Source organism: Pelophylax lessonae, assembly GCF_965119305.1.
Source record: "Pelophylax lessonae genome assembly, chromosome: 5".
NCBI classification, from domain to species: Eukaryota; Metazoa; Chordata; class Amphibia; order Anura; family Ranidae; genus Pelophylax; species Pelophylax lessonae.
In genome coordinates, this window is record NC_138772.1 from 329,335,323 (window position 1) to 329,360,777 (window position 25,455).

Below are 25,455 nucleotides of genomic sequence, written 5' to 3' on the forward strand. Positions count from 1 at the left end.
GCGAACAGAGCGAGAGCTATAATTCTAGCAAAAGACCACCAGTGCAACCCTAAACTGGTAACCTGTAAAGGCGTTTAAAGTGTTGCCTATGGAGAATTTTAGGCACTATAATTAGCCGCTATTCCATGGGCAGATGCAATTTTTATCATATAGGGTCTCTGCTAAAAAAAAAAAAAAAAAAAAAAAAACTGTTTGGGGTTTTTCTAGCAAAAAAAAAAAAAAAAAAAAAAAAAAATAGGTTGATTTTTACACACACACATTATATATATATATATATATATATATATATATATATATATATATATATATATATATATATATATATATATATATATAGGGCGTGAGCACGCGGTCACCTTGGTAACACCCGACGTCACGCTACAGCAACCTGTCTGCTTTGGTACTGAGCGGCAGTGGAATACGTGAGTAGGGCTGGACAAGTGCGACTACCATGTTAAAGATACTATACGCCTGATGTATTTTATATATTGCGAGTAGCATTTAAAGGGATTGGGGGTTGTTTTGTGGCAAATACATTTTATGAGTTACGCTATGAGTCCCAGCTCTTGTGCTTCACTTTCATGATTATACAGGCGTGAGCATAACCATACATTATATGTGGACATTGAGAGATCTTGATTTGATGTGCAGCTGGTGTAAAGCTCGGTTAGAAGATAGAAACTACTAAGTGGTTGAACCAAATCGCATACAAATATATTTCTGGTGAGTGTCCACTTTCACTGGGTCGGCACAGTGGTGCGGTGGAGGTGCACTATAGTTTGTGGAATGACGGTGACAGAAGTTTTCATTATGCTTGACCTTATATGGATCCTCCGAGTCTGGAGAACTGTTTATTATAGAGCGACAACACCTGCATGTCTTGCACTGTGGACTAGATTCTTTTATGTAGTTCAATTTAGCGCTGCTAGTGCCAAATTGCTTTTTTCATGTTATTTGAGCAACTTTGCACCTTTTTTCAGATTTTTACATGTAGTAGCAAAGTAGTTAAAGTGGAACCAAACCTTTCGATATAAGGGTTTCCAAAAAAGTCTCATAACTGATCATCTGTTCAGCACTATTGCACCTGTACAGCAAACAGAGCCTAAGATGGCAGCTTTAATTTTTGCATTTATATGCAGTCCACCTCAAGGGACCACCGTGGTGTGAACAGGGCACGTATAAAACAATGGTTTTCCGTTTGCCCTGGCATTGGTCTGTATAGTGCAATGCAGCTCAACAGAACTGGTATGAACGAGCACTTTTTTCATAAGGCAATTTAAGAGCAAATGTATTTTAGGAGCAAATATATAAAGACTTGCTTTGCTGCAGAAAAAATGTTTGAACAAGAAGATTTAGCAAAGGTTTGTGTAAAACGGTACATTGACACTGGCAGACAAAAATGAAACATTAAAGGTCTACCTGTTGTTTTAAGCTTCGTAATTAACTTTGAAAAACATACTGTCCTACAGTCTGAGGGGTATTATTTCACATTGCTGAAAAGTTTGTTTTAACAAGAAAACCAAGTACATGACCTGCTCTTATAAAACCTCTGATCCAGACTGGCAGTACTAAAGGGTGCAGTCCCTTTACACAGTGATCCTCACAATGGAGAGATCAGCAAAAATGGAACATTTAATATCCAAGAACCGAAACACAAAACAATGCATTTATGTTGGTTTTAAATGATGACCTACTGCCATCTGCTGACTCAGTTCTTAAATTTTGTACGATTTTCTTTGAATATGTTCTGACCATTCCTATTTATCTAACTATACTTCGATACTAAAAGTCTATGCTAGAACATAAAGATACACTAGCTGTTGCTTAAGGCTCCTTTCACACGGTCCGCCTCCGTCGGTGGACTCCGTGCAGCTCAGCGGGGGATCGATACACTGATCCCCGTTGAGCAGGCAGGTGACAGCTGTGTGCGGAGAGGGAGGTGTCAGAGCCCCGCTGCTCTATGGGGGAATCGGATGAGAGCGGACTGCCTGTCCGCTCTCCTGCGATCCCATCCGATCCCCTGGATGGATGGAAAATAGGGTTTCCATCTGTCCGTATTTCACGGACAGGATCGGATGCGGATGGCAGCGGGCGTCAGCGGAGATGTCTCCGCTGCCCCATAGGGATGCATTGAGGATCCGATCAGATCCGCCTAAAAAACTGACAGGCGGATCTGATCGGATCGCCCGTGTGAAAGGACCCTTAGGCTCTGCATACACAAGCTGCAAAACTCTGAACCTGAAGTAAAGCAAAACGCATGTGGACGCAAAGTGCAATGTTCAGGAAATCTTCCCTGCATTTTCAAGGCAGTGCCAGGTACTCCATCATGTACATTTACGTTCATGGCCCTTTATCTCTGCAGGCCCCCAGCAGCATCACACTTGGGTTAAATAATAAGAAATGTATTTATTGACTTACAGGTTTTTAGCGCCATTCCTAGCTGGTCTTGCATTGTATCCATACATTTTGGAAGGACAGGATCACTGGTTTCAGATATGCTGTTTTTCACATTTTCAAGGACTCTTAGTTCTCTAAATCCTCGCTTTTCCTAAGGAAAAAAAAAACAGATACATGCAATTTACATAACTGCTTCTTAACCATTTTGCATACTCACTTGCAACTGATACCAACAAACATGTTTACTAATAAGATTACAAATTTGTAAAAGTAATTTAGATGACCGATACGGTTCTCTTGGAAACACGACTGTTGCATTCCAAGCCAAGCTTCCTTTACTTTCCTTAAAGGGTAACTCCACTTTTGTGGAAAAAAAATAGCAAATAAAGAAAAAACAATATAGTGCATACAATTGGGACACAAATCATATAGTAATTTAAGCGGAGTTCCGGCCTCGAAAAAATGTTGTCAATAAAAATACCCCCTGGACAGTCAGGGCTAGTGAATTTCAGCAATGATAGCCTCTGAACTGTCCCCTGGTTCACTTACATTTTAGAAGAAATACTTACCATGAAAATGTCTTGTCCAGCGCTGCCATCTCAGGTGTGGCCAGCTGAAGCCAGAGCGTCTTCTTCGGTGTCCTCTTCGGTGACGTCGGAGTCCCAGAATGCCCTGCACCGGCCCTGCTCATCACTTCCGGTGCAGGCGCGTCATCCCTGCACAGCTTCTGGGCAAGCCCAGAAGCTGTTCAGCAGGGAATAACGCGCCTGAACCGGAAGTGACGAGCAGGGCCGGTGCAGGCGCATTGACTCCTGGGAGCGATGACGTTCGGCACCCAGGAGTCAATGCAAGCAGGAAGAGACGGCGCAGGGCGCGGCTGAAGAGTGAGGAAGAGGAAGAAACGTAAGTATATTTTCTTTAATAACAGGGTAAGTGAATAAAAAAAAAAAAAAATAATTATCCAATTCTTTTTCAGCAACAGTACAGCAAGCGGATCGTGTAAAGCTGATTTTGAGGCCGGAACTCCCCTTTAAATGTTATTAAAAATTACCTTTCCTTTTCAATCTGCAGCTGTTGTAATTAAATGGAGATGGGATGCTACACCGTGGTAAACACGGCCCTGTCCCAAATTTTTTAAAACATGTTGCTGCCATCAATTTTAAATTTTCTCATATTTTTTTAATGAGGATACTTGATTATTGCTGTATGCTGATATTTTTCTTCTAAGAAATGGCAGTGTAATGTGCCATTACACTACATGACCTACAAGATTTGTCTAAAATTCATCTGGTATTCACTTTATGGCATATACACATGAATGTACATTACCAACATTTAAACAAAGTCACTGTCAGCATTTGCTTTTTTTTTTTTTTTTGTAACTAGGGAAATAGTGTGCCCTAATGCAATACAATCAGCAAGCAACACATGGGCTTGTTCGAGGAAGGTAAATCATCAGAGCAGGTTCATAAAGTGCTCTTCATCAGGACATTGATGTCACACTCTGGAGCCCGGCATATTGCAAAAGAGGAGTTATGCAGGCCTGGAAAATGGTTCAAAAGAATCCCAACTACAAAGAATATGAGCATTTTAATAAACCCTTAGTGGAATGAAACACAGACACAGCTGAATACTGGAAGATATTAGCTCACAACAGCACCTCGCACAAGCGGCTCAAAGGACATCTGTTAGGAACATGTGTTTGTCATGTCTGCTATGCATGACCCGCCTTTCTGAGGTGAACAATATTAAAACCCACATATAGAAAAAGCCATGCTTTCCAGATAAAGACAGAAATATACTAACTGTAGATGTCTACTTCCATCTAGTGGTGAAACATGTTTAGTGCAACCTCTGAGTGCTCTCCAGCTAACCCTATAACATAGATGTAGATACAGCAAGGAATGAACTGAAGTAAAGTGGAAGACATACAGTCAAGAAAATACACCTCAATCCTTTTATCAATAACAATGTAAAATCACACCACATTGAATACTAGTCCAAAAACAAAACAGTTAAAGCTAAACAGTCATTTCTCTAAAAACTACGAAATGATGAAATCAGTACCCAAGAGGTAGCCATATTTTTTCAAAAAATAGACAGCTCTGCATTCCCAAGGACTACAGACAGTGTAGAGAAAACTGGGTGACGCACTGTCTGCTTCATTAGTAGAAGACATATATCTGATTAGGAAGACTGGTTGTCTTTATTTAGTGCTTATGTAAGTGTAAATGTTAAGTCAGATTTAAACCGGTTCATTGACCCCTCTAATGAGACTGTCTATATCGCATGAAACCACAAACACTTCACTATTATAAATGTTAGCATTAGTGCATGTTTCAAAATAAAAGTAGACTTGCGTTTTCCCATTTAATCTGACTGAATTTAGAGAAAATAGAATTGTGTGTCTCCAGGGGCAGACTGGGATTTGTGACTTACCGTAAAATCCATTTCTTTGATGTTAATTGACGTGACGGACACAGCTCCTGATCTTAGACCATTCGGATATACTGGCCCCTACAGGAGTAGGACACTAGGCAGAAAAAAAAAAGTCTGGCTACTCCTATGGGCAGTCCCAGGGGGTATACTCCCTCTCTCTGCTATAGTCACTCAGTTTTGTTACAAGCAGTGTCAGAAGAATTACAATTCTACAAAGGTGTGGGTGCTGTGTCCGTCAATGAACATGGGAGAAATGGATTTTACGGTAAGTCAAAAATCCCATTTCTCTTTCATTGACGGACACAGCTCTTGATCTTCTTAAACATTGGGAGGTCCTAAAGCAGTGTTAAACATGGAGGGGTGGAAACCGCAAAAATTATCAAGGCTAAACAGTAGCCAACCAGGCAACAGGAGCTCAACCAAAAAAACTGGAGCCCACCTGAAAAAAAAATACACTCTCAAAGAGGTCCTCTAAACAGCAGCCTGCAAAACCTTGCAGCCAAAAGAAGCATCCGCAGATGCCAACACATTCACTTTACAGAACTTTGTGAAAGTGTGCACCGACGACCAGGTGGCCACCTTGCAAACCTGCATCACCGATGCCTGATGACTGAAGGCCCAGGGGGGACTGAGCGTCCAAGTAGAGTGTGCCTTGACAGGGAAAGGTGGAACCTGACCCCTGATGGAATAGGCCTGAATCACCGTCTGTCTGATCCATCTGGAAATGGTCACAGAGAAAGCAGATGACCCTTTCCGAAGCCCAAAGCACAAATAGTAAGTCTGACTTCCTAAAAGACACCGTAGCTGGCAGGTACACCCTAATAGCCGAACCCCTTCCAAGGTATGCAAGGAAATTTCCTTAGGTGGTTTTGGCCTGGGACACAGGGAAGGCAACACAATGTCTTCATTCAAAAGGAAATCAGAGACAACCTTTGGAAGGAACAGACAAGGGCTCACCAAGTAAGGTAAACGACAGGATAACGCCGCCAGTCCCAACACCCTGCGCGATACCTACCAAAAAAAAAAACACCTTCTGAGACAGTGTAAGGCAGCAAGAGAATCTCCCGAAGATTCTCAAAGGGAGGCTTCTGGAGGACCGAAGGCATCAAATAGAGGTTCCAAGACGGCAACCGAGACCGCACTGGAGGAACCAAATTTCGAACACCCTGAAGAAAGGTATGCACCAGGGAGTGTGTGGCCATGGGTTTTTGGAAGACCGCTAAAGTCAACACCTGGCCCCTGATGGTACTCAAGGCAAATTTCTGTTCAACCCCCAGTTGAAGGAAGGTCAATATCTGAGCCACCGAGAAGGAGTGAGGATGAACCCAAAGAGATTCACATCACGCAATGTACATCTTCCACGTACGATGGTAGATCTTCCTAGAAGTAGATTTCTTAGCTTTTAGCAACGTTGGAATCACTAATTCAGACAAACCCCTATCCTTCAGCACCTGGCTTTCAACAGCCAAGCCGTCAAAGCCAGAGATTGTAAGCAGGATGGAAGATTGGCCCTTGGGACAGCTGATCCTGCCTGAGAGGAAGTTACCAAGGAACGTTGGTAACCAGCCACACCAGATCGGCGTAGCTAGTCCGGGGCCACCAATATAACCGGAATCCCTTCGGCCTTGATCCTGCGTAGAAGTCTTGGCAGAAGCTTGAGAGGAGGGAAGGCATAAATCAGGAGATACTAACCCCACAGAGCAACCAGTGCATCTGTGGCATCCGCCAGAGGATCCCATGACCTCGCTACGAACCTCTGCCCATTTCTGTTGAGCCAAGACGCCAACAGATCCACCTCTGGGGTGCCCAAATGAAAACACAACTGATGAAACCCCTCCGGATGAAGAGACCATTCCCCCTGGTCCAACGCCTGCCGACTGAGGTAATCTACCTGCCAGTTTTCCACTCCGGGAATGTGTACAGCGGAAAGGGCTGGAACTAAATGTTCTGCCCACCTGAGAATGCTGGCTACCTCCAGAGCCACCAGGACACTTCTTGTGCCCTCTTGGTGATTGACAAAAGCCATGGCTGTGGCACTGTGATTTAATGCGCACTGGATATCAGAGACGATCCGTGGTGACCACAGTCCAATACAAAGGGAAGGAAGGATTTGCCCTGCCGGAGAACAAAGCCACCAGATTAGGGACCCTTGTGTAACCCGGCTCAGCTGGATTTGGTTGTCCAGAGATTGCGGATCTTTGTCCCATATGGAACTGTGCAAACGAGACCGACTAGAAGGTCGACACCATCAGGTCCAACACCCGCATGCAAGTACAGAGGGATGACCATCTGCTGGACAGTTGGAGGCAAATTGCAGCCTGCAGTTTCTGGAGTTTGTCCAGAGGAAGGAGTACACTGGCTAAGGCCAAGTCCAGAGTCAGCCCAGATAGTCTAGCTTTGTGGAAGGAACCAAGGTAGACTTCTGAAGATTCTGAATCCAGCTGAACTCCTTCAGGGTCCGTATGGTGATTTCAAGGTTTTCCACCACCGAAGTAGGAGACACTGCTTGCAGAAGAAGGTTGTCCAAGTAGCCCAGTTCAGCACCTTGAGGTCCAGAATTGGACATACCTTGCCTTCCTTCCTGGGGACTGTAAACAGGTTTGAGTAAAACCCCTGAAAAGGTTCCGAAGTCGGAACCGGGACAATCACCCTTTGAAGTAAAACCGCTTCAAAAGAGAGTCTGTAAGCGGACCGGGGACAGTCGTACATTGGAAGAAAGAACCTTTCTGGAGGGTAAGAAGGAAACTCAATCTTGTACCTGGACCATATGACCTCCTGGACCCACTTGTCTTCTTGTACCAGGGAAGTCCATGGGTCCAGGAACCAGCAAAAACATCCCCCCACCCCAGGCTGAAGGGGCCTTGTCCACAGATCTGGAGAAGCCTGCTCTTGACTTGCCAGACCAAGTTCACTTGGATCCTCCAGAGGAGGCCCCGAAGGGCTTCGTTCAATTGTCCCTGAGGGATAAAAAAAAACTTCTTATGAGCCGAGAAGGAGGGCCCACGTCTACGACGAGGGTCCTTGCCCTTAGTAGCCTGTGGAAGAAAGGTACTCTTTCTCCCCCTGTGAGACCTTTAATGATGTTATCCAGGGTAGCACCAAACAGGTGATCTCCTTGAAAGGGAAGATCAGTCAAGGCCTTTTTAGAAGTCTGGTCCGCACACCAGGGTTTGAGCCAAAAGACACGCCGAAAGACCACTGCCAAGACAGAAAGCTGAGCCACTAGGGGAGCAGCATCCAAAGAAGCATCACAGATAATCTTAAGCCCCTGGACAAGCTGGTCCACCAGCTCAGAAATGGGAGGGGAAAGGGAACACTTTTGCCGCTCTGGATGGCTCGCGAGTGCCAAAAGGGAACCTGCGCCTCCATCGCAGCTGCAGCTGTGTCCTCCATCTTTAATGTCTCACGCACAGATACAATCAGTGTGTCCACCAGCGCCTATTCCTGCGTGGTTGCAGAAGTAAAGGAATCCATCTCACTATCTGAGGATTCAGGGCACGTGAAAGAGGGTATGTGATAGTATTTATGTTTTTTTTATATGTATACACAACATCTATTGCCCTTCATTTCCATTTTAAACTGAATGGGTTGTTTTACAAGGTGAGGGTTCACACACACACTTTAAGAATCTGTTAGAGCAATAATCATCATCACCATAAAACCAACAGTGCTAAAAGAAGCAAAAGGTTTTTGTTTAACTAAAAACAAAAGGAAATCACTATCAAGTATATAAATAGATTTAATTAATGTGCATAACAGAGGAGCAAACATGATACATTACCTAGCAAGTCCAGTGTCTTGGCTGGGAGAGGGAGAGAGAATTGGCGGATTGCCCTTTTTATCATGCATAAGACCCAACCACATTGACACCACTCTTTAGGTTTTCATTCTACCCCTGGATGGTCTCTTTTCAAGTCTGCATTATTCTTGGAATTCTACCCCAATTGCTTACCTCCTCCAGCAAATGGATCTCTCACACTGTGGGCAAGCTCTCTGACATAGACAATGTCAAGTCACAGCCTACCCTTTGATCTTTTAGTGATTGAAATGTTATCCTTTTTAGCTCCAGAACTTCTTCTTGAGGGTGTTTGAATATAAAGTAAAACCTCCATTAACCACTACAATGTGCTATGCACGGAGCTGTTCCCAAGAGATAGGTTCTTTATTTATGATTCTCCACCATACCTCCTGTAGGGCGATACTATTCTGCTGGTTTTTAAGATAGTATTTCACAGTGATGGGATGGCCTAGTGATAACCAGAGTAGCTATCCATAAATGTCTGATATGGACAATGTTGCACAGTCCATCACATGTTGCCAACACCATTCTCCATTAATAGATCAACTTGGGTACAACCAGCCTACCAGGTTTTTCATGCGATTATTGCCAGCGGCACTCTAAAGAAATGCTGGTAAGTTAATTGGCTCCTGTCTAAAAACTGGCTACAGGGTGTATGCAAGAATGTGAGTTAAGCCCCATACACACGGGCCGAATGACATTGGCTGGTTCAATAAAAACAGGTCGACATTCAGGCCGTGTGTATGGCAGCTGGTCCGGCTTCTGTCGGATGAGCATGCTGAAAAACCAGCAGCCAGCCTTCTCCTGATCAGCGCTCTCAGCCAATGGCTGAGAGCGCTGTTTAGAGTGTTTGGCCATCCCCCTGTCAGAACACAACAGCTCGGAGGGAAAACCAGCACTCGCCAGCTCCAGATCAGCCCTCTCAGCCAATGGCTGAGAGCGCTGATCAGAGTGTTCTGGTCATCCCCCCTGTCAGCTCAGCAGGAGAGATCGCTGTACTAGCGTCGGATCATTAGTACAGCCACTCTGCCCAGAGCGGACAGTTTTTTTTTTCGTTCAACCCACTGGGTTGAAGTGAAAAAAACCTTAAAGTGTGTAACAGGCTTTAGGGATCTTAGACTGTAAGCTCCTTGGAGTGCAGAGACTGATGTGAATGTAAATATATATATATATATAAAGCGCTGTGTGAATTGACAGCACTCTACAAGTACCTGTAATAAGTAAATTGGTCACAAAGTACAAAAACTTATCAAGAGACAGAGGTGTAACTAGAACCTTCAGGGTCCTGGTGCAAGAAACCATAAAGGGCCCCCCTGACCACCGGCCAGGGCCCTTCCTCCCTGTTGTGCGGGCCCTTTATAAAGGTTGCTGGTGCACACCTAATCCTTTCTGATGCCAGAGTAAATAGAGAGGAACTATTCTCATTCGTTTACAAGTGTTATTGGCCGCATATACGGTCTGTTACTCCCCCAGCATCCTATCTCTTTTCTCCTGTGTCATAGTAGTTTAAAAGCCCAGACTAAGGGTAAAATAGCCATTGCCTAAAAGACAAAATGGCACAATCTTACTAGGCAAGCTGAATTTTTGAGTCATGTAACACGCTCTGTACTTCTGCACTTTCTTGCAGTATAACAACAGTCTCAGGTTCTCGCTGTTCTAAAGAGGCAATGCATCGTTCTCTCATACTGCACACATCTTCAATGAAAAAAGGTCCTATCACTTATGGATTTCAAATAAATTAAATAGAAAACATTCAATAAATTAAATCTTCACACTCATCAAACCTTTCTTTCTGTGCAGTTTTCTGTATTAGCTGGTCAACCTCATCTCTCACATCTGCACCTACAGCGATCGCTGAAATATTCTTGATAACATTTTCTATTCCATCAACTGCGTTTTTTCAGCCAATCACTGCAGCTCTGTTGTTAATTTCTCTCATTCTTAACAACGTGCTCAAAGCATTCGTCATTCTTGTTTTTCTTCCTTTTTTAGCGGATGGTTTCGTTTTTATACTATCATTCTGATCATATTGCTTGAACAAATCAAACTTGATAAGTCGAAACCTTATCTGCACATGTTTTGACAGTAGCAGAAGCATGCTTTAAGAAAATCTCCAGCTACCTCCACTGTTAACGTCCATGCACACTGGGCATGAAAAAAAAAAAAGGTTGCTTATACAGGCTTTTGGCGTTTTTTTTTTCTTCAGCCTGTAAAAACAGCTCTCTGTTAGTCTATGTGTCCATTCACACTATGGAGTTTACAAGCATATTTGCAGAGAAGGGTTTTCAGACAAGAAAAAAAAAAAACACTTTAGAATTGCATTTCGGAGAGGAGCTTTAGAGCAGAAAAAACGCATGCAACGCTAAACGTTCATTGATTATAGTGAAAAATAAGCAGAGAGGAATGTTTTGGAAAAAAACACTCATAAAAGCAAATGCCCATTAACTTCCAAACTCTTGTGCAATACAAGCCTTTATGAGTGTTTTCTATGCTGCTTTTTTCTGCCAGAGGTTCCGACATTTTTTTCAACAGCCTAGTGTGTGTGTGGAACCTTAAAGTGGTTCTAAAAAGTACAGGTTACCTTAAATCATTCTATGCATTTAGGTAAAAAAACCTTCTGCATGCAACTGCCCTCCCTAAATACTTACCTGAGCCCAATCTCGATCTAGCGATGTGGAAGAAAGGCAGCGTCTCTCTCCTCATTGGACAGAGAAGAGGTCAATCAGGCACCTGCTTCTGTCAATCAGACCCAGTGGAAAGAGAAGTGGTGGGGGAATGTGGCTGACTCTAAACTGGACTCTGTGCGTCAATGGAAACACAGTGCTGACTCGGGAAAGAGCATGCACGAGTGAGCCAGGAGCACCGGTATGGGACCCCAGAAGAGGAGGATCCGAGGTGCTCTGTGCAAAGTCATTGCACACAGCATGGAAGTATAACATTTTTGTTATTAACAAAAAATTGCCTTTAGAATCACTCTAAAGTGGAAATAAACTTGAATTTTAATCAAATGGCTGACAGGCAGGGTATTTATGACAGAAGATACTTTATTGGTCTCTTCTGATATAAACGCAAACTTCTGCCTGTTAGCTGTCATGTTCACTAAGCTGTGAATGCGCAGCTCAGCAAACATTTCCCGTCCCGATCCATGCCGCGGTGATGGGACTCCCGTGTGCATGCACAAGACTGGTGGCATTGTGGCCTGGCCTATCAAGTGGCTGAAGGCACAGGACCCGGAAGAAAGAGCAGGCAAAGATGGAAGTGCCAGGTGCCCGACAAATTGGTCCCAGCGATGCGCTGGATGGACACCATATGACAGGTAAGTCTGCCATAATGTACTAATATGCTGTGAATACTAGTACATTATGGCATAATCCACCTGGGGGCCTTAAAAAAAAAAAAAAAAAAAAAAAAAAAAAAATTATAGTGGATTTTACTTCTGCTTTAAGTTAATCACCGACATAATTAAAGTTGCCTTACCAGCAATTGCACACAAACTCTACTGCCAAAACAATTGACATAACAGAGTCACTAACTCCGCTTTTACTCAGTCAAGCTGAACCTTCTAGTCCACCAAGGAGATTCACACTATCAATTAGTGTCCCAATTTCTCCTTATCACTACAGATTGTAAGCCTTACACACTAACCTTCATTAGAACCTCAGATCTAAGGACATGAGAACCCACTGTTGATGCAAAAAAGCTACTTCTTTTTCACATGGAAAAAAAAATAAAAACAAACTACATTTTTTCCCATCAAAGTTGTCTGGGTTTATCCTACAGATCTACAGGGCGATTAGATTTTCTGCTGGCAAAAAGTGAACAGCTAAACAGGCCTACTAATTATAACAGATGTAAAACATGATAACAAAGATACATACACCATTCAAGTATATGGAAACTTCTATACTAACCAGATGTGCATGTCCACTCACTGAGATTATTTCCCAGATCTTTCAGTATTACTCAAGCAAGGATTTAGAATTCACAAACCAGCCTGAATCTTGTCCACAGAAGAGATGAATGCCTTTAACTCTGTTTCTCTTGTAGAGGTCTGGACCTTAGCTTTTGTAGAGGTCTGGACCTTGAAGTATGGGGTTTGGGGTTATTGCCCATTTATATTTACCTAGGTGGATGCAGCATCGGTCCGATGCTGCATCTGTCCCCCGTCACCTCTGCACTGAGAACTGAGCGATCGAACACTGCCGATCGCTCAGTTCTGACAGCTCCGAGTATAAAGCTGCTGACTGACAATCACAGCTCTCTGCTCTGCCTCCTCCTCACTCATTGGCTGTGGAGTGGCAGGAAGTGGCAGGCTCAGTCTCTCAGCAGTTCGCTGAGAGACTGAGCCAGGTGACGGTCCAGGCACCTGGCTGATCCCGACTCCGTGTTCGTGATGACGCGGTGCCTGGACTGATATCTGTGACATCAGCACAGAGCGGACTTCAGAACACTCTCTGCTGAAAATGGGTAACAGGAGTGCAGAGTGAACTGCACTCCTGGGATCCATAGAAGTACAACCAAACGAGCTTTGGCTCTACATCTCCTTTAAAGCAAATCTATAGCCAAATTTTTTTCAGCTTGGATAGAGCAAGGAAGGGCAATACCATGTCAGATTTTTTTTTTTCACAATCCCATTGCGGAGATTTCCCTTCACTTCCTGTCCCTTAGCCAAACAGGAAGTGAGATCAAATCCCTGCAAATTAAAAGGAATCCTTTGGAGATCCCCAAGTCACTGCAACTGGTGACCCTATTGGAAGATTGCCCCTCTATTACTTTTCTGGGAACAACCCAAAATTTGGGTTTTTCTTTTACTGTCAATGATAATGGTAAAGGAGACAATTAGAGAGGGTGGATCTCCTTAACGGGGGCACAGACAGCAATAAAAACTGACAGGTCTTCTAATCCCTCACTACTATATCCAAAACTAATATTAAAAATAATGTTTTGCCTTTATGTATACATTAAGACAAAATAAACTAGGATTTGGGTTCTCTGCAGATTTTTCCACATTCCAAATTTTAGGTTGCCAAATGAAATATTTATCTATTTTGTCTGTCCCTAAATTAACATAATTTGTTAGCGCTCTGGTAATGTTAATTGTGAGGATTATAATCAGACTGACATTTCTTAAAAAGAGCAAAGATTTTATTTAAATACAAAGAAAGGAAAATCACTAACAAGTACATAAAAAGATCTATATAATGTTACAGAGTAATAATCATAAAAGAGCAAAGATGATTCATTACATAGATAGTCCATCCATCCCTTTAAATTCGGTATGTTGGCTGGTGCGCAGAGAGAAAGGGAAAATTGGCCCACCCACATTGATACCCATCATCTAGGTTTTCATTCCACCCAAGTCTTTGTCCAGTCTGCATTCTTCTTCGGATTCTACCTTGACTGCCAACCTCCACCAGCAAATGGCGACGTCACACTGTGGGCAAACTCTCTGACATTGGTCAATCTCAGGCTATAGCCTGCCATTTAATCTCATGGTGGACAGTTTATTAGATGGTATTCCAGTCTGCATTCTTCTTCGGATTCTACCTTGATTGCTAACCTCCACCAGCAAATGGCGACGTCACACTATGTGCAAACTCTCTGACATTGGTCAATCTCAGGCCATAGCCTGCCATTTAATCTCATGGTGGACAGCTTATTAGAAGGTATCTTTTAAAGCTCTGCATTCTGCAGTGATCAGTTGGCTTACTCATAGCAAAACAGGTAAATAGCCATAAATTCCTAAAATGGATATGGAAAATGTGGCCCAGAACAACAAACCACCTGCCAAGGTAAGTGCTGAAAGGATGATCAAGTGCCTGAAGGAAACATTATAGGCCAGGGTCTGTGTACAACTCCCAAGATATACTTCAAGGGTAATCAAACCAGAAACTGCTAGTGAGCCCGAAGGCAATGCGCAGCTGGATCTTGAATGGTTTAGAAACTTCTCCATGGAAGAAGAGATCCATTACCCAAAGAAACTAGAAAAAAAAAAATTGGGAATTGTTAGGGATTGGAGGTTGGGAGTAATTACCTGCATGATAGGAGAGAGAGAGCGCGCGAGAGAGAGGCAGTATGGGACTTGGCAGGGACCCAAGGCATGTCTGTACTTGCATCCAATCTTTTCTCAAGATATCGGCACAGGTGCAGAGTAGCTGTGTAGGACTACTTTATTTTTTGGTAATTTTCATAGCATAGATATATGTGGATTGTTAGAGTTTAGGTCCATGTACAGTTTTTTTATTTTTAAGTTAGGCCTCCTCTATTGATATGCTAACAATTATGTTGGGCTAGTTTGTGAAGCTCCTTGCAGGAAGTGAGGAAGCAGAAAGTGAAGGGAGGGAAAAAGGAACACTTATGCTAGACGACAAAGTTGGAATACAACATGATAATTTGTTAGGAAGGATAGATAGTTTGTACATTGTAGGCAATTTTGTAATACTTTGTATTCTATAAATTGTATATCCTCCAATGTATGTGCAACTGTTCTATTCAGTAAAGCACCATAATTGGCTTATACAGCAAAGTAAGCTTAAAGCGTAACTCCACTTTTGTTGAAAAAAAAAAAACATTCCCCTCTGGGTGATCTCTGTACATTGCAAGGATTTAAAAAAAACGTTGTTGCAGATTCCTACCTTTTGTTATTCTGAAGAAATCATTGTTTCTTCCTCTGTGCTGAGTGGCTCCAATGGGAGTGGTTTCATAATTATCTATCAGCTGTGCAGCTTAAGAGCTCTAACGAGGAAATCTGCTGGGCCTGCATCCCTTTAGATGTGTTCCTATTGAGACTATCGCACCAAAAATGTCGATTTTGTTGCAGGGGATGCCAGAAATCTGACTTGTATCTTAGGCAGACTTCTGGGAAAATTGGCGAGCCAATCACACAGGCAGGAAATTATGTTTCTGGGGGATGGTCAAGTACATATTCTGTGTACAGAACACCTCCAGGTAGCCATATTGCATTGCATTTTCAGAAAATTACAACAGCTGCAGATTGAAAAGGAAAGAAGAAACAAAAGAGTTTTGGGACTTTATATGAGGCTCACATAGACATGAGCCTCCATCCCTATATGTATACATAAAATAGTAAAAACTTTATATGAAGTGTGTGGCCCTTAGTGACTAACATGAATATGATCACATCCAAAGAATGAAAAAAAAAAAAAAAATCCGATTGATATAAATCGCATTTTAATGAGACAAGGGACAATTGATGACAGCATTGTACATGGAGGATAACAAGTAAAAGGGTATGGATTATGGATGAATAGGAAAATGAAAACATCAGCACTGATAAGTGGATGATAATATACATGTATTCATATAGATAAAAACATGAATATACATGATACATATGTATGTAGAACAATACAATCAAGTACATGGTAAATATGAGATGGTAGAAGGAATTGCTTCCCAAAAAGCTCAACGCGTTTCGTGAATAAACACTTCATCAGGAGCAGGTGCAATTCATGTATCTAGGGAGAATGTAATACATGTATATATAAGGTAAATTGATGTATAGCCTCCATGTACAATGCTGTCATCAATTTTCCCTTGTCTCATTAAAATGCGATTTATATCAATCTGATTTTTTTTTTTTTTTTATTTCATTCTTTGGATGTGATCATATTTATGTTAGTCACTAAGGGCCACACACTTCATATAAAGTCCCAAACTTTTTACTATTTTATGTATAGATTGAAAAGGAAAGGTCATTTTTAACCAGTTCCCATCCGCGCTACAGCCTATATACGGCTGCAGCGCGGACTTGAATTTTCGGGAGGCCGTTTTTAAACGGCCTCCCAGAAAGAGTCTCCCCGCGCGCTCCCGCGAGCGCGCATCGGGGAAAATCTGTGTCGGCCGTGTCCCTTGGACACAGCTGATCACAGATCGTGGTGAATGGCCAATCACAGCGGCCATTCACCACGTGATCGGACCGTCCAATGAGAGATGATCTCATATGTAAACATATGAGATCATCTCTCATCGCCGGCGCTCCTTCCTCACACGGAGCCTGCAGTGTGAGGAAGGAGGGGGAGCCTCACAGCGCCGGGGACACAGAAGAAATGTAATCAGGGCACCGATCACCAGTGCCCTGATTACAAAAGGTAAAACACATACACAAATTGCCACCATCAGTGCCCACAATCAGTGCCCCCCATCAATGCCCACAATCAGTGCCCATAGTGCTGTCAGTCAGTGCCCATCAGTGCCTGCTCATCTAGGCACTGATGAGCACTGACTGGCAGCACTATGGGCACTGAGTGTGGGCACTGATGGCGCTGCCCATCAATGCTCATCAGTGCCGCCCATCAGTGCCACCCGTCAGTGTCCATCAGTGCCATCCGCCAGTACCCATCAGTGCCGCCTATCAGTGCCGCCCGTCAGTGCCACCTCTCAGTGCCCAGCAGTGCCACCTCTCAGTGCCCAGCAGTGCCACCTATCAGTGCCCAGCAGTGCCACCTATCAGTGCCCAGCAGTGCAGCCTATCAGTGCCCAGCAGTGCAGCCTATCAGTGCCGCCTCATCAGCGCCCTTCAGTGAAGGAGAAAAATTTATTTTCAAAATTTACTCGCAGAAAATAAGAAAAACTTTTTTTTTTTTCAAAAATTTCTGTCTTTTTTCTTTTTTTTTGTAAAAAATAAAAAACCCAGAGGTGATTACATACCACCAAAAGAAAGCTCTATTTGTGTGAAAAATATGATAAAAATTTCATATGGGTACAGTGTAGCATGACCGCGCAATTGTCAGTCAAAATGTGAGAGCGCTGAAAGCTAAAAATTGGTCTGGATGGGAAGGGGGTTTAAGTGCACAGTAGGCAAGTAATTAATAACATTCAATTACAATAAGATTTGTGTCGCATTTGTTTACGCTATATTGTTTTTTTCTTTATTTGCTAATTTTTTTCCTCATGAAAGTGGAGTTACCCTTTAAGCAAAATAGTGGCACAAGGAGAACTTTGTCTGCACGAAGACAATGCTAAGGTCATAATATTGTTTTTCTTCCATACGGGGATAAGTGTTGGGGATTTTAAACATTTTTTGGCTAGGTAGGGGAAAAATTCTTCTTCAGCCACTTCGCCTCTCAAACCTGTTTACCCCCATTGACCAGAGCAATGTTTACATTCCTGCCATGGACCTGTTTATTTGGCAATAACTTTGTCATTACTTAAGATAACAAGGGAATACAGTTTTTTAAAGGATCAACAACTTTCTTTTCATGATACTGTTTTGTAACAATTATTTTTTTTTTTAGTAATCCTCAGAAAATAAAACACAACAAAATTAAGCAAAATGCACTATTTTTGAGTAGTGTTAGTGCCGGTTCACACTGAAGCGGCACGACTTCGGGGGCGACCTGTGAAGTCGCGTGCACCGCGACTTCGGCGCGACATAAAATGAATGTCTATGCAAGTCGCTCCAGGTCACCCTGAAGTGGTACAGGACCCTTTTTCTAAGTCGGAGCGACTTGTGTCACTCCTATTAGAACCGTTCCTGTACTACACTATGGACCGCGACGGTGCGCGACTTGCCAGCCTGACCAAGTCGCCTGACAAGTCGTACTAGTGTGAACCGGCACTAAGGGCCCTTTCACACTGCTCTGTAGCAAAATCATGGTAGAAGCGCATATGCGTTTTTACAGAAATTTTGCTGTGTTTCATATGCGTTTCCTGTGTATTTTTGGGTTGCCTGCACCTTTGAAAAACAGACATGCGACTTATAAATGCACCAAAAATGCAAATTGCAGTGTTTTTACAGCGATTTCCTTTCATTTCAATGGGAAGCTGTGTTTTTGGTGTGGTTTGTAACACCACACCAAAGACGCAGCATTCAGGCGTTGATGTGGGTGGTGTGTGCGAGGTGAGTATGAATGGGAGTGTCTGGTTGTATTTGGGGTTCATGGCGCCTTTCATTTCTATAACTTGGCATTGAATACTACAACCTCCCCCCACCCCCCGCCTTTTTTCCACTGAGATGGCGGGGGGAGTTGGAGGAATTTTAATATCCAAGTTTTTTTTCAAATATGCCATATATATGTGTATACTGCTCGTGTCTACACAATTGGACTTCTATCTGTTGTGCCTTTGTAAATTGTTCCTGTGTTAATGCAAAAAAATCCCTAAATAAACACATTTCAAAAAAAAAGAGATGAAGTATGCAGGACTTTTCAAAACGCACCACACCCACAGCGCAGTGGTGTGAAAAGTACCATAGGATTTTAAGGGAAAAATTTTTCTTGTATCGTTTTTCTTGCAGAATAAAAATACAGGAAAAACCTATCAGTGTGAAAGGGGCCTGAGTTTAAAAAAAAAAAAAAATGGTCTTACTGTACATAAAAAGTGTGCATTTTATTGTGTAATTTGTCCTGTTTAAAATGACACTAAAATTACAATTCTGGTAAAATGCATTGCATTTATTTACAAAAGTTTTTTTTTTTTCAATTTTGCACTTTTTTTTTTTTACATGGGAAATATGTAAAATGTTAACAAACAAAACAAAAAAAAGTTTAAATATTAATAGTTAATAAAATGAAAACAAAAAATCAGCAGGAAAATAATAGTTAAAGGGAGAAAGAGAATAAGGAGTTAATTGGGGCGGATTTGCATAAACTAAGGCCCCTTTCACACTTGTGTGACTTGTCATGCGATTTGGGACTGCAAAATCGCATGACAAGTCGTTCTCCATTATTTCCAATGAGTACCATTCATATCTGTGCGACTTGAAGTCGCACCGACTTCAAAGTAGTCCCTGTACTACTTTGGCACGATTTTGAAGCGTTTTAAGGCCAAAGACATTCAAGCCCAGTCAAAATCGTGGCAAAAAGTTGCGGTAAATCGTGCGACTTTGAAGTTGCACAAGTGTGAAAGGGGCCTTAGAGAGTTAAAGCGGAGTTCCATCTGTTTTTGTGTTTATTAAAAGTCAGCAGCTACAAAAAGTGTAGCAGCTGACTTTTATTACATAGAAACATAGAATGTGTCGGCAGATAAGAACCATTTGGCCCATCTAGTCTGCCCAATATATCTGAATCCTATGAATAGTCCCTGGCCCTATCTTATATGAAGGATAGCCTTATGCCTATCCCATGCATGCTTAAACTCCTTCACTGTATTTGCAGCTACCACTTCTGCAGGAAGGTTATTCCATGCATCCACTACTCTCTCAGTAAAGTAATACTTCCTCATATTACTTTTAAACCTTTGCCCCTCTAATTTAAAACTGTGTCCTCTTGTGGTAGTTTTTCTTCTTTTAAATATGCTCTCCTCCTTTACCGAGTTGATTCCCTTTATGTATTTAAAAGTTTCTATCATATCCCCTCTGTCTCTTCTTTCTTCCAAGCTATACATGTTAAGGTCCTTTAACCTTTCCTGGTAAGTTTTTTCCTGCAATCCATGTACTAGTTTAGTAGCTCTTCTCTGAACTCTCTCTAGAGTATCTATATCCTTCTGGAGATATGGCCTCCAGTACTGCGCACAATACTCCAAGTGAGGTCTCACCAGTGTTCTGTACAGCGGCATAAGCACTTCTCTCTTTCTACTGCTTATACCTCTCCCTATACATCCAAGCATTCTGCTGGCATTTCGTGCTGCTCTATTACATTGTCTTCCCACCTTTAAGTCTTCTGAAATAATTCCTCCTAAATCCCTTTCCTCAGATACTGAGGTCAGGACTGTGTCAAATATTCTATATTCTGCCCTTGGGTTTTTACGCCCCAGGTGCATTATCTTGCACTTATCCACATTAAATTTCAGTTGCCAGAGTTCTGACCATTCTTCTAGTTTTCCTAAATCCTTTTCCATTTGGCGTTTCCCTCCAGGAACATCAACCCTGTTACATATCTTTGTGTCATCAGCAAAAAGACAAACCTTACCATCGAGGCCTTTTGCAATATCACTTATGAAGATATTAAACAAAATTGGTCCCAGTACAGATCCCTGAGGTACCCCACTGGTAACATGACCTTGTTCTGAATGTTCTCCATTGACTACAACCCTCTGTTGTCTGTCACTCAGCCACTGCCTAATCCACTCAACAATATGGGAGTCCATGCTCAATGACTGCAGTTTATTGATAAGTCTTCTATGTGGGACAGTGTCAAAAGCCTTACTAAAATCTAGATATGCAATGTCTACTGCACCTCCACCGTCTATTATTTTAGTCACCCAGTCAAAAAAATCTATAAGATTTGTTTGACATGATCTCCCTGAAGTAAACCCATGTTGTTTTTCATCTTGCAATCCATGGGATTTAAGATGTTCCACAATCCTATCCTTTAATAGGGTTTCCATTAATTTGCCTACTATTGATGTCAGACTCACTGGTCTATAGTTGTTCGATTCCTCCCTACTACCTTTCTTGTGAATGGGCACGACATTTGCCAATTTCCAATCTTCCGGGACGACTCCTGTTATTAAACCAGTCCTCGACAAACCCCGGGCGCCAGGTCGCATTTGTGACTAGAATTAGCGACCTGGCGCCTGGGGTGCCCTGCAGGAGGTGTCCTGTCCCTTTTGCGCCCCCACCTTCTTTCCTGAGTGCACGGACTTCCACGCCGTCCATAAATTGAGGCCCCGCCTTTTCGGCCTTCTTCTGTGAGATGAGAGGCTAGGGGAACTGGCGCCCTCTTGTGGTGGCCGGGAGTAATGCATGTTCTCAATGCCTTCCCTCTCATCTGCTCTTTGGAAGGAGATGGGAAGTTTTTGCAGGCTTCATCTCTCTGTCCAGTTACCTTTGCTTAAAGGTAAGTGGACAGGGAGTGTGGTTATTATTATTAATTTATTTTTTAAATTAAAAAAAAAAAAAAAAAAAATAATAATTTTTTCTTTTTTTTTTTAATTATTAAAAAAAATAAAAAATCTTTTTCTTTTTTTCAATTCTTATGATTAAAAAAAAAAAAAATTATATATATATATATATATCTTTTTTTTTTTTCTCATCGCCGTGCCACAGCCGAAGGCCCCTTTCACACGGGCTGTCTGATCGGGTCCGCCTGTCAGTTTTTCAGACAGACCTGATCGGACCCTTCATTCTCCTCTATGGAGCGGTAATCTGCCGCCATCTGATCCTGTCCTTCAAAAACAGATGGATGGTGGTTCTATTTTCTATCCACCCCGTGGATCGGATCAGATGGCATCGGATGGAAAGAGACAGTCTGTTTCTATCCAATTGCGCTATAGAGGAGAGTGGGGTTCTAGTCGTATTTATGTGTAAATTTAGTATCCGTTTTATTAAATAAAGCTTGGTTGTTCGTTTAAAAAAAAAAACTGGCTCCTAACTTTTTTAGCTGGCTCCTAGATTTCAGGCAAATTTGTCAAGCCCTGTATTAAACACACACTTACCTGTCCCACGATCCAGCCGATCGAAGCCTCGGTTCTCTCCCTCTTCTCTCCACGCCGCTGGCATCACTAGTGTGGGCACCCAGCTGTGACAGCTTGCGGCTTCACAAATGGGTGCGCACTGCGCATGCATAAGTCGCGCTGCGCTTCCTTAGTGGCTAGGCAATCTTCTGGGGCCTGTCCCAGAAGACTGCAGGGAGGGAGGGAGAGAGGAGAACTGCAGCTCGAGCCGCCTAGGTGGCCCGAGCAGAAGTGGGAGCTGGTACCTGTCAAATCTAGGTACCTGCACCTCCCCCCCCCCCAAAAAAAAAAAATGACATGGCATGTCAGGGGGTCAGAGGCACTTAAAGCTGAAGTTCCACTTTTGGGTGGAACTCCGCTTTAATAAGAGAGGAACATTTTATTTAAAAAAAAAATGCAGATCTAAGTTTTTCCCTTGATCCCAGTTAAATGAACAGAATAGATACAAAAATAACATTAGGTTAGTTTCTTTCTTTCTATATTGCATCTGGAGTGGTAGTATTTATAAACAATTTATGATTCAGACTTTTTTTTTTGACAGCTTCAGTTGCTGCCTCCTTCTGTAAGTACACAGCAATCCCAGATGTGAATAGTCAAAGCCAACAATTACTGTATACTGGGGGAGGGGGTTCCAGTAGGACAGAGGCACTGTACATGCTACACACATTCTGTGTACAATTATGACTTTTTTTGGGTGCCTGTAGCACACCCAGACTCTGAAACTAGTTAAACCCAAAAAAAAACAAAAAAAAAACCCTTTGCAAAAGAATGCACATCTTTTTCATCAGGTCAGTTAAGTCGCGCATGGGTATCAAACTGCGGCCCCCCAGATGTTACAGAACTACAAGTCCCATCATGCCTCTGCCTTTGGGAGTCATGCTTGTAACTGTCAGCTGTGCAATGCCTCATGGGACTTGTAGTTTGCAAACAGCAGGAAGGCCGCAGTTTGACATCTGTGCTGTTTTTTTTTTTCTGTACCTTTATTTGTATTATGGTCTTTTAAGAACTCCAAGTAAGACACAAACAGGTACTCATGTGTGAAAAGGTCAGACTTACCTCAAACTCCTTAATGAAATATCGTGTTTCTCCATGGATAACTGGCCGGTGATCCAACAGCCTAGAATGGATCTCTCCAACATCTGTAAAATGATTGCATCAATTAATATTTATTACATTATTATTAATTATAACAATTATTAAAGGGTTGTGCATATATTCGATTTTTTCCATTCTGAACAATCGAAACCTGCCCACAATGCTGGTTTGTCAAACCTCTTCCTAGGGCCATTAATCGCATGCATTTGCAAGGATAACATTTTTTCATAATATAATCATTTAACAGTTCAAAAAAGGCACTTTACCCCCTTCCTGCCCAGGCCAATTTTCAGCTTTCAGTGCTGTCACACTTTGAATGACAATTGTGTCATCATTCAACACTGCACCCAAAATACATTTTGATCATTAAAAAAAAGAAAATCGGGTCCCCGATGTAGTATAAGAAAGAAATCTTCGTGCCTACAATGATTTTATTTAAAACAAGTCTGCAAATACAGCTCTGGCAGTGAAAGGGTTAGCCAAAGTAAATAAAAAAGAGAGAGGAAGGGGAAGAAAAACAGTAAAGTCCTGGTTCACACCAGTGCAACTTGTCATGCTACTTGACAGTTCAAAGTTGCATGAAAATCTGTACCCCATTTGCAGCAATGGAACCGTTTAAATGTTGAGGCTTAGTTCACACTACCGCGACTTGGGATCCGACTTGTGAGACCAAGTCGCATGACGTGAAATCCCATGTTAGTCAATGAGAGCTGTCTTAATTAGCACTACTGAATTCGCTCCGACTATGTACTGTTTCAAGGTGATCTCCTTTCGACTTGAGTCCATAGATTTAATTGGGAGTCGCCTCCAAGTCGAGTCATCATCAATATCGATGTGATTTGGATCCGGCATTACAGGAAGATTACCCAAGCAGTACATGGCATCGTCCTGTATGCTGTTATGTCTGCATACCTGACCTGCACAAGACAAAGTCGCTTCCAGCATCAAGTTGCCAGCAAATCACCAGGAAGTCGCACTGTAAGTCGAAAGGCCTTTTAGGTCACAGTAGTATGAGCTGAGCCTAAGTTAACTTGAGTCACAGTGACTTTGAAGAAGGTTCCTGCACTATTTCTCTGCGATTTCAGTGCGACTTTCATTGACCTATGTTAAATGACCTTGCACATATGTCAGCAAGCCGCACATGAAATCACATGACTTTAAAACCAGCGTTACCCCACTCCCCTCCCCCAACACACAATGGACACCAGCCTACATGTAAAAACAGGCTCTAAAGTCTCGCACACACGATCAGATTATCGGACAAATTTTATCTGTTATTTTGTTGCTTGCTAATCTCATATGGAAAGAGAAGAGGTTATTTTCATATGAAAATTCTCGTACGACAGAATTCAACTTCAGAAGTGATGTCATGTGTTGGATTGTTTCCAGGCATGCGTAGTCTTGCTCTTGCGACTTTTTTTTGAACAAAAACTGTACTGATGAAATTAAAATTGGACGTTTTGTTCACATGCAATAAAAATTTTATAACCTGCATATTCAGCTTTTGTCGTCCGAAAATTCAGAATCGGCTGAGGAAAGCACTATACTAACGATCCAAAAATCGGCAGATCGTTCGTCAGACGAAATTTTACTTCCGATTTTCTTATCGTGTTTCTTATCAGCTTTTAGGCTCCGGGTCCACTATTGTGACTCCAAAGTCATGCAACTTTACACTCTCTGGCACTCCAGTCGCATCAAAGTAGTGCAGGAACCCTTTTAAAGCCCCATTCACACTGGTGCGACTTATCATGCAATCTGAAAGGTCCAAATCGCATGATAAGTAGCAAACTCCTTGCCAGCAATGGAACTGCGACTCATGTTGCAGCGAACATGAAATGCTCCTGCACTACTTTTTACCGATTTCATTGCAACTTGCATAGACTTCTGTTCAATGAAATCAGCAGTGCAAATCGCACTGATGTTCGACACTGAAGTAGCACGATTTCAAAGCTCCACCGGTGTGAACCAGGGTCGCATAGATTGGAACGGGTGCCAATGAAAGTGTCCATGACAAGTCACACTAGTGGGAGCAGAGGATTTTTTTTTTCTCACCTGCTGCATCTCCAGGTCTGGAAGTAAAAATAAATCTCCCGGAGGGGGGGGGGGTGTTGTGGGGGGCTAGAGACAGCATTAAAAACTGACAGGGGGATTTGAACCCTTCTGCACTGTCAATGACAAAGTATTCTACTACCACACACACACAGTCCTGACGGGTGGGCGCGTCTAGGTGTATCCTGACGGGTGGGCGCGTCTAGGTGTATCCTGACGGGTGGGCGCGTCTAGGTGTATCCTGACGGGTGGGCGCGTCTAGGTGTATCCTGACGGGTGGGCACGTCTATTTGTATCCTGACTGGTGAGCACTTCCAGGT

At 42.5% G+C, this 25,455-nt stretch overlaps 1 protein-coding gene across 1 annotated transcript in view; it reads right to left on the minus strand.

The window, feature by feature from the left end:
* Nucleotides 1-25,455, minus strand: part of BLOC1S5 (biogenesis of lysosomal organelles complex 1 subunit 5) — a 71,670-nt gene that overhangs the window by 43,806 nt on the left and 2,409 nt on the right. The window contains exons 2-3 of the mRNA XM_082258767.1: nt 23,048-23,130; nt 2,419-2,548 (exon numbers count right to left, since the gene is read on the minus strand). Of these exons, the coding sequence (XP_082114893.1) occupies nt 2,419-2,548; nt 23,048-23,130 (213 nt within the window). The remainder of the gene's footprint in view (nt 1-2,418; nt 2,549-23,047; nt 23,131-25,455) is intronic.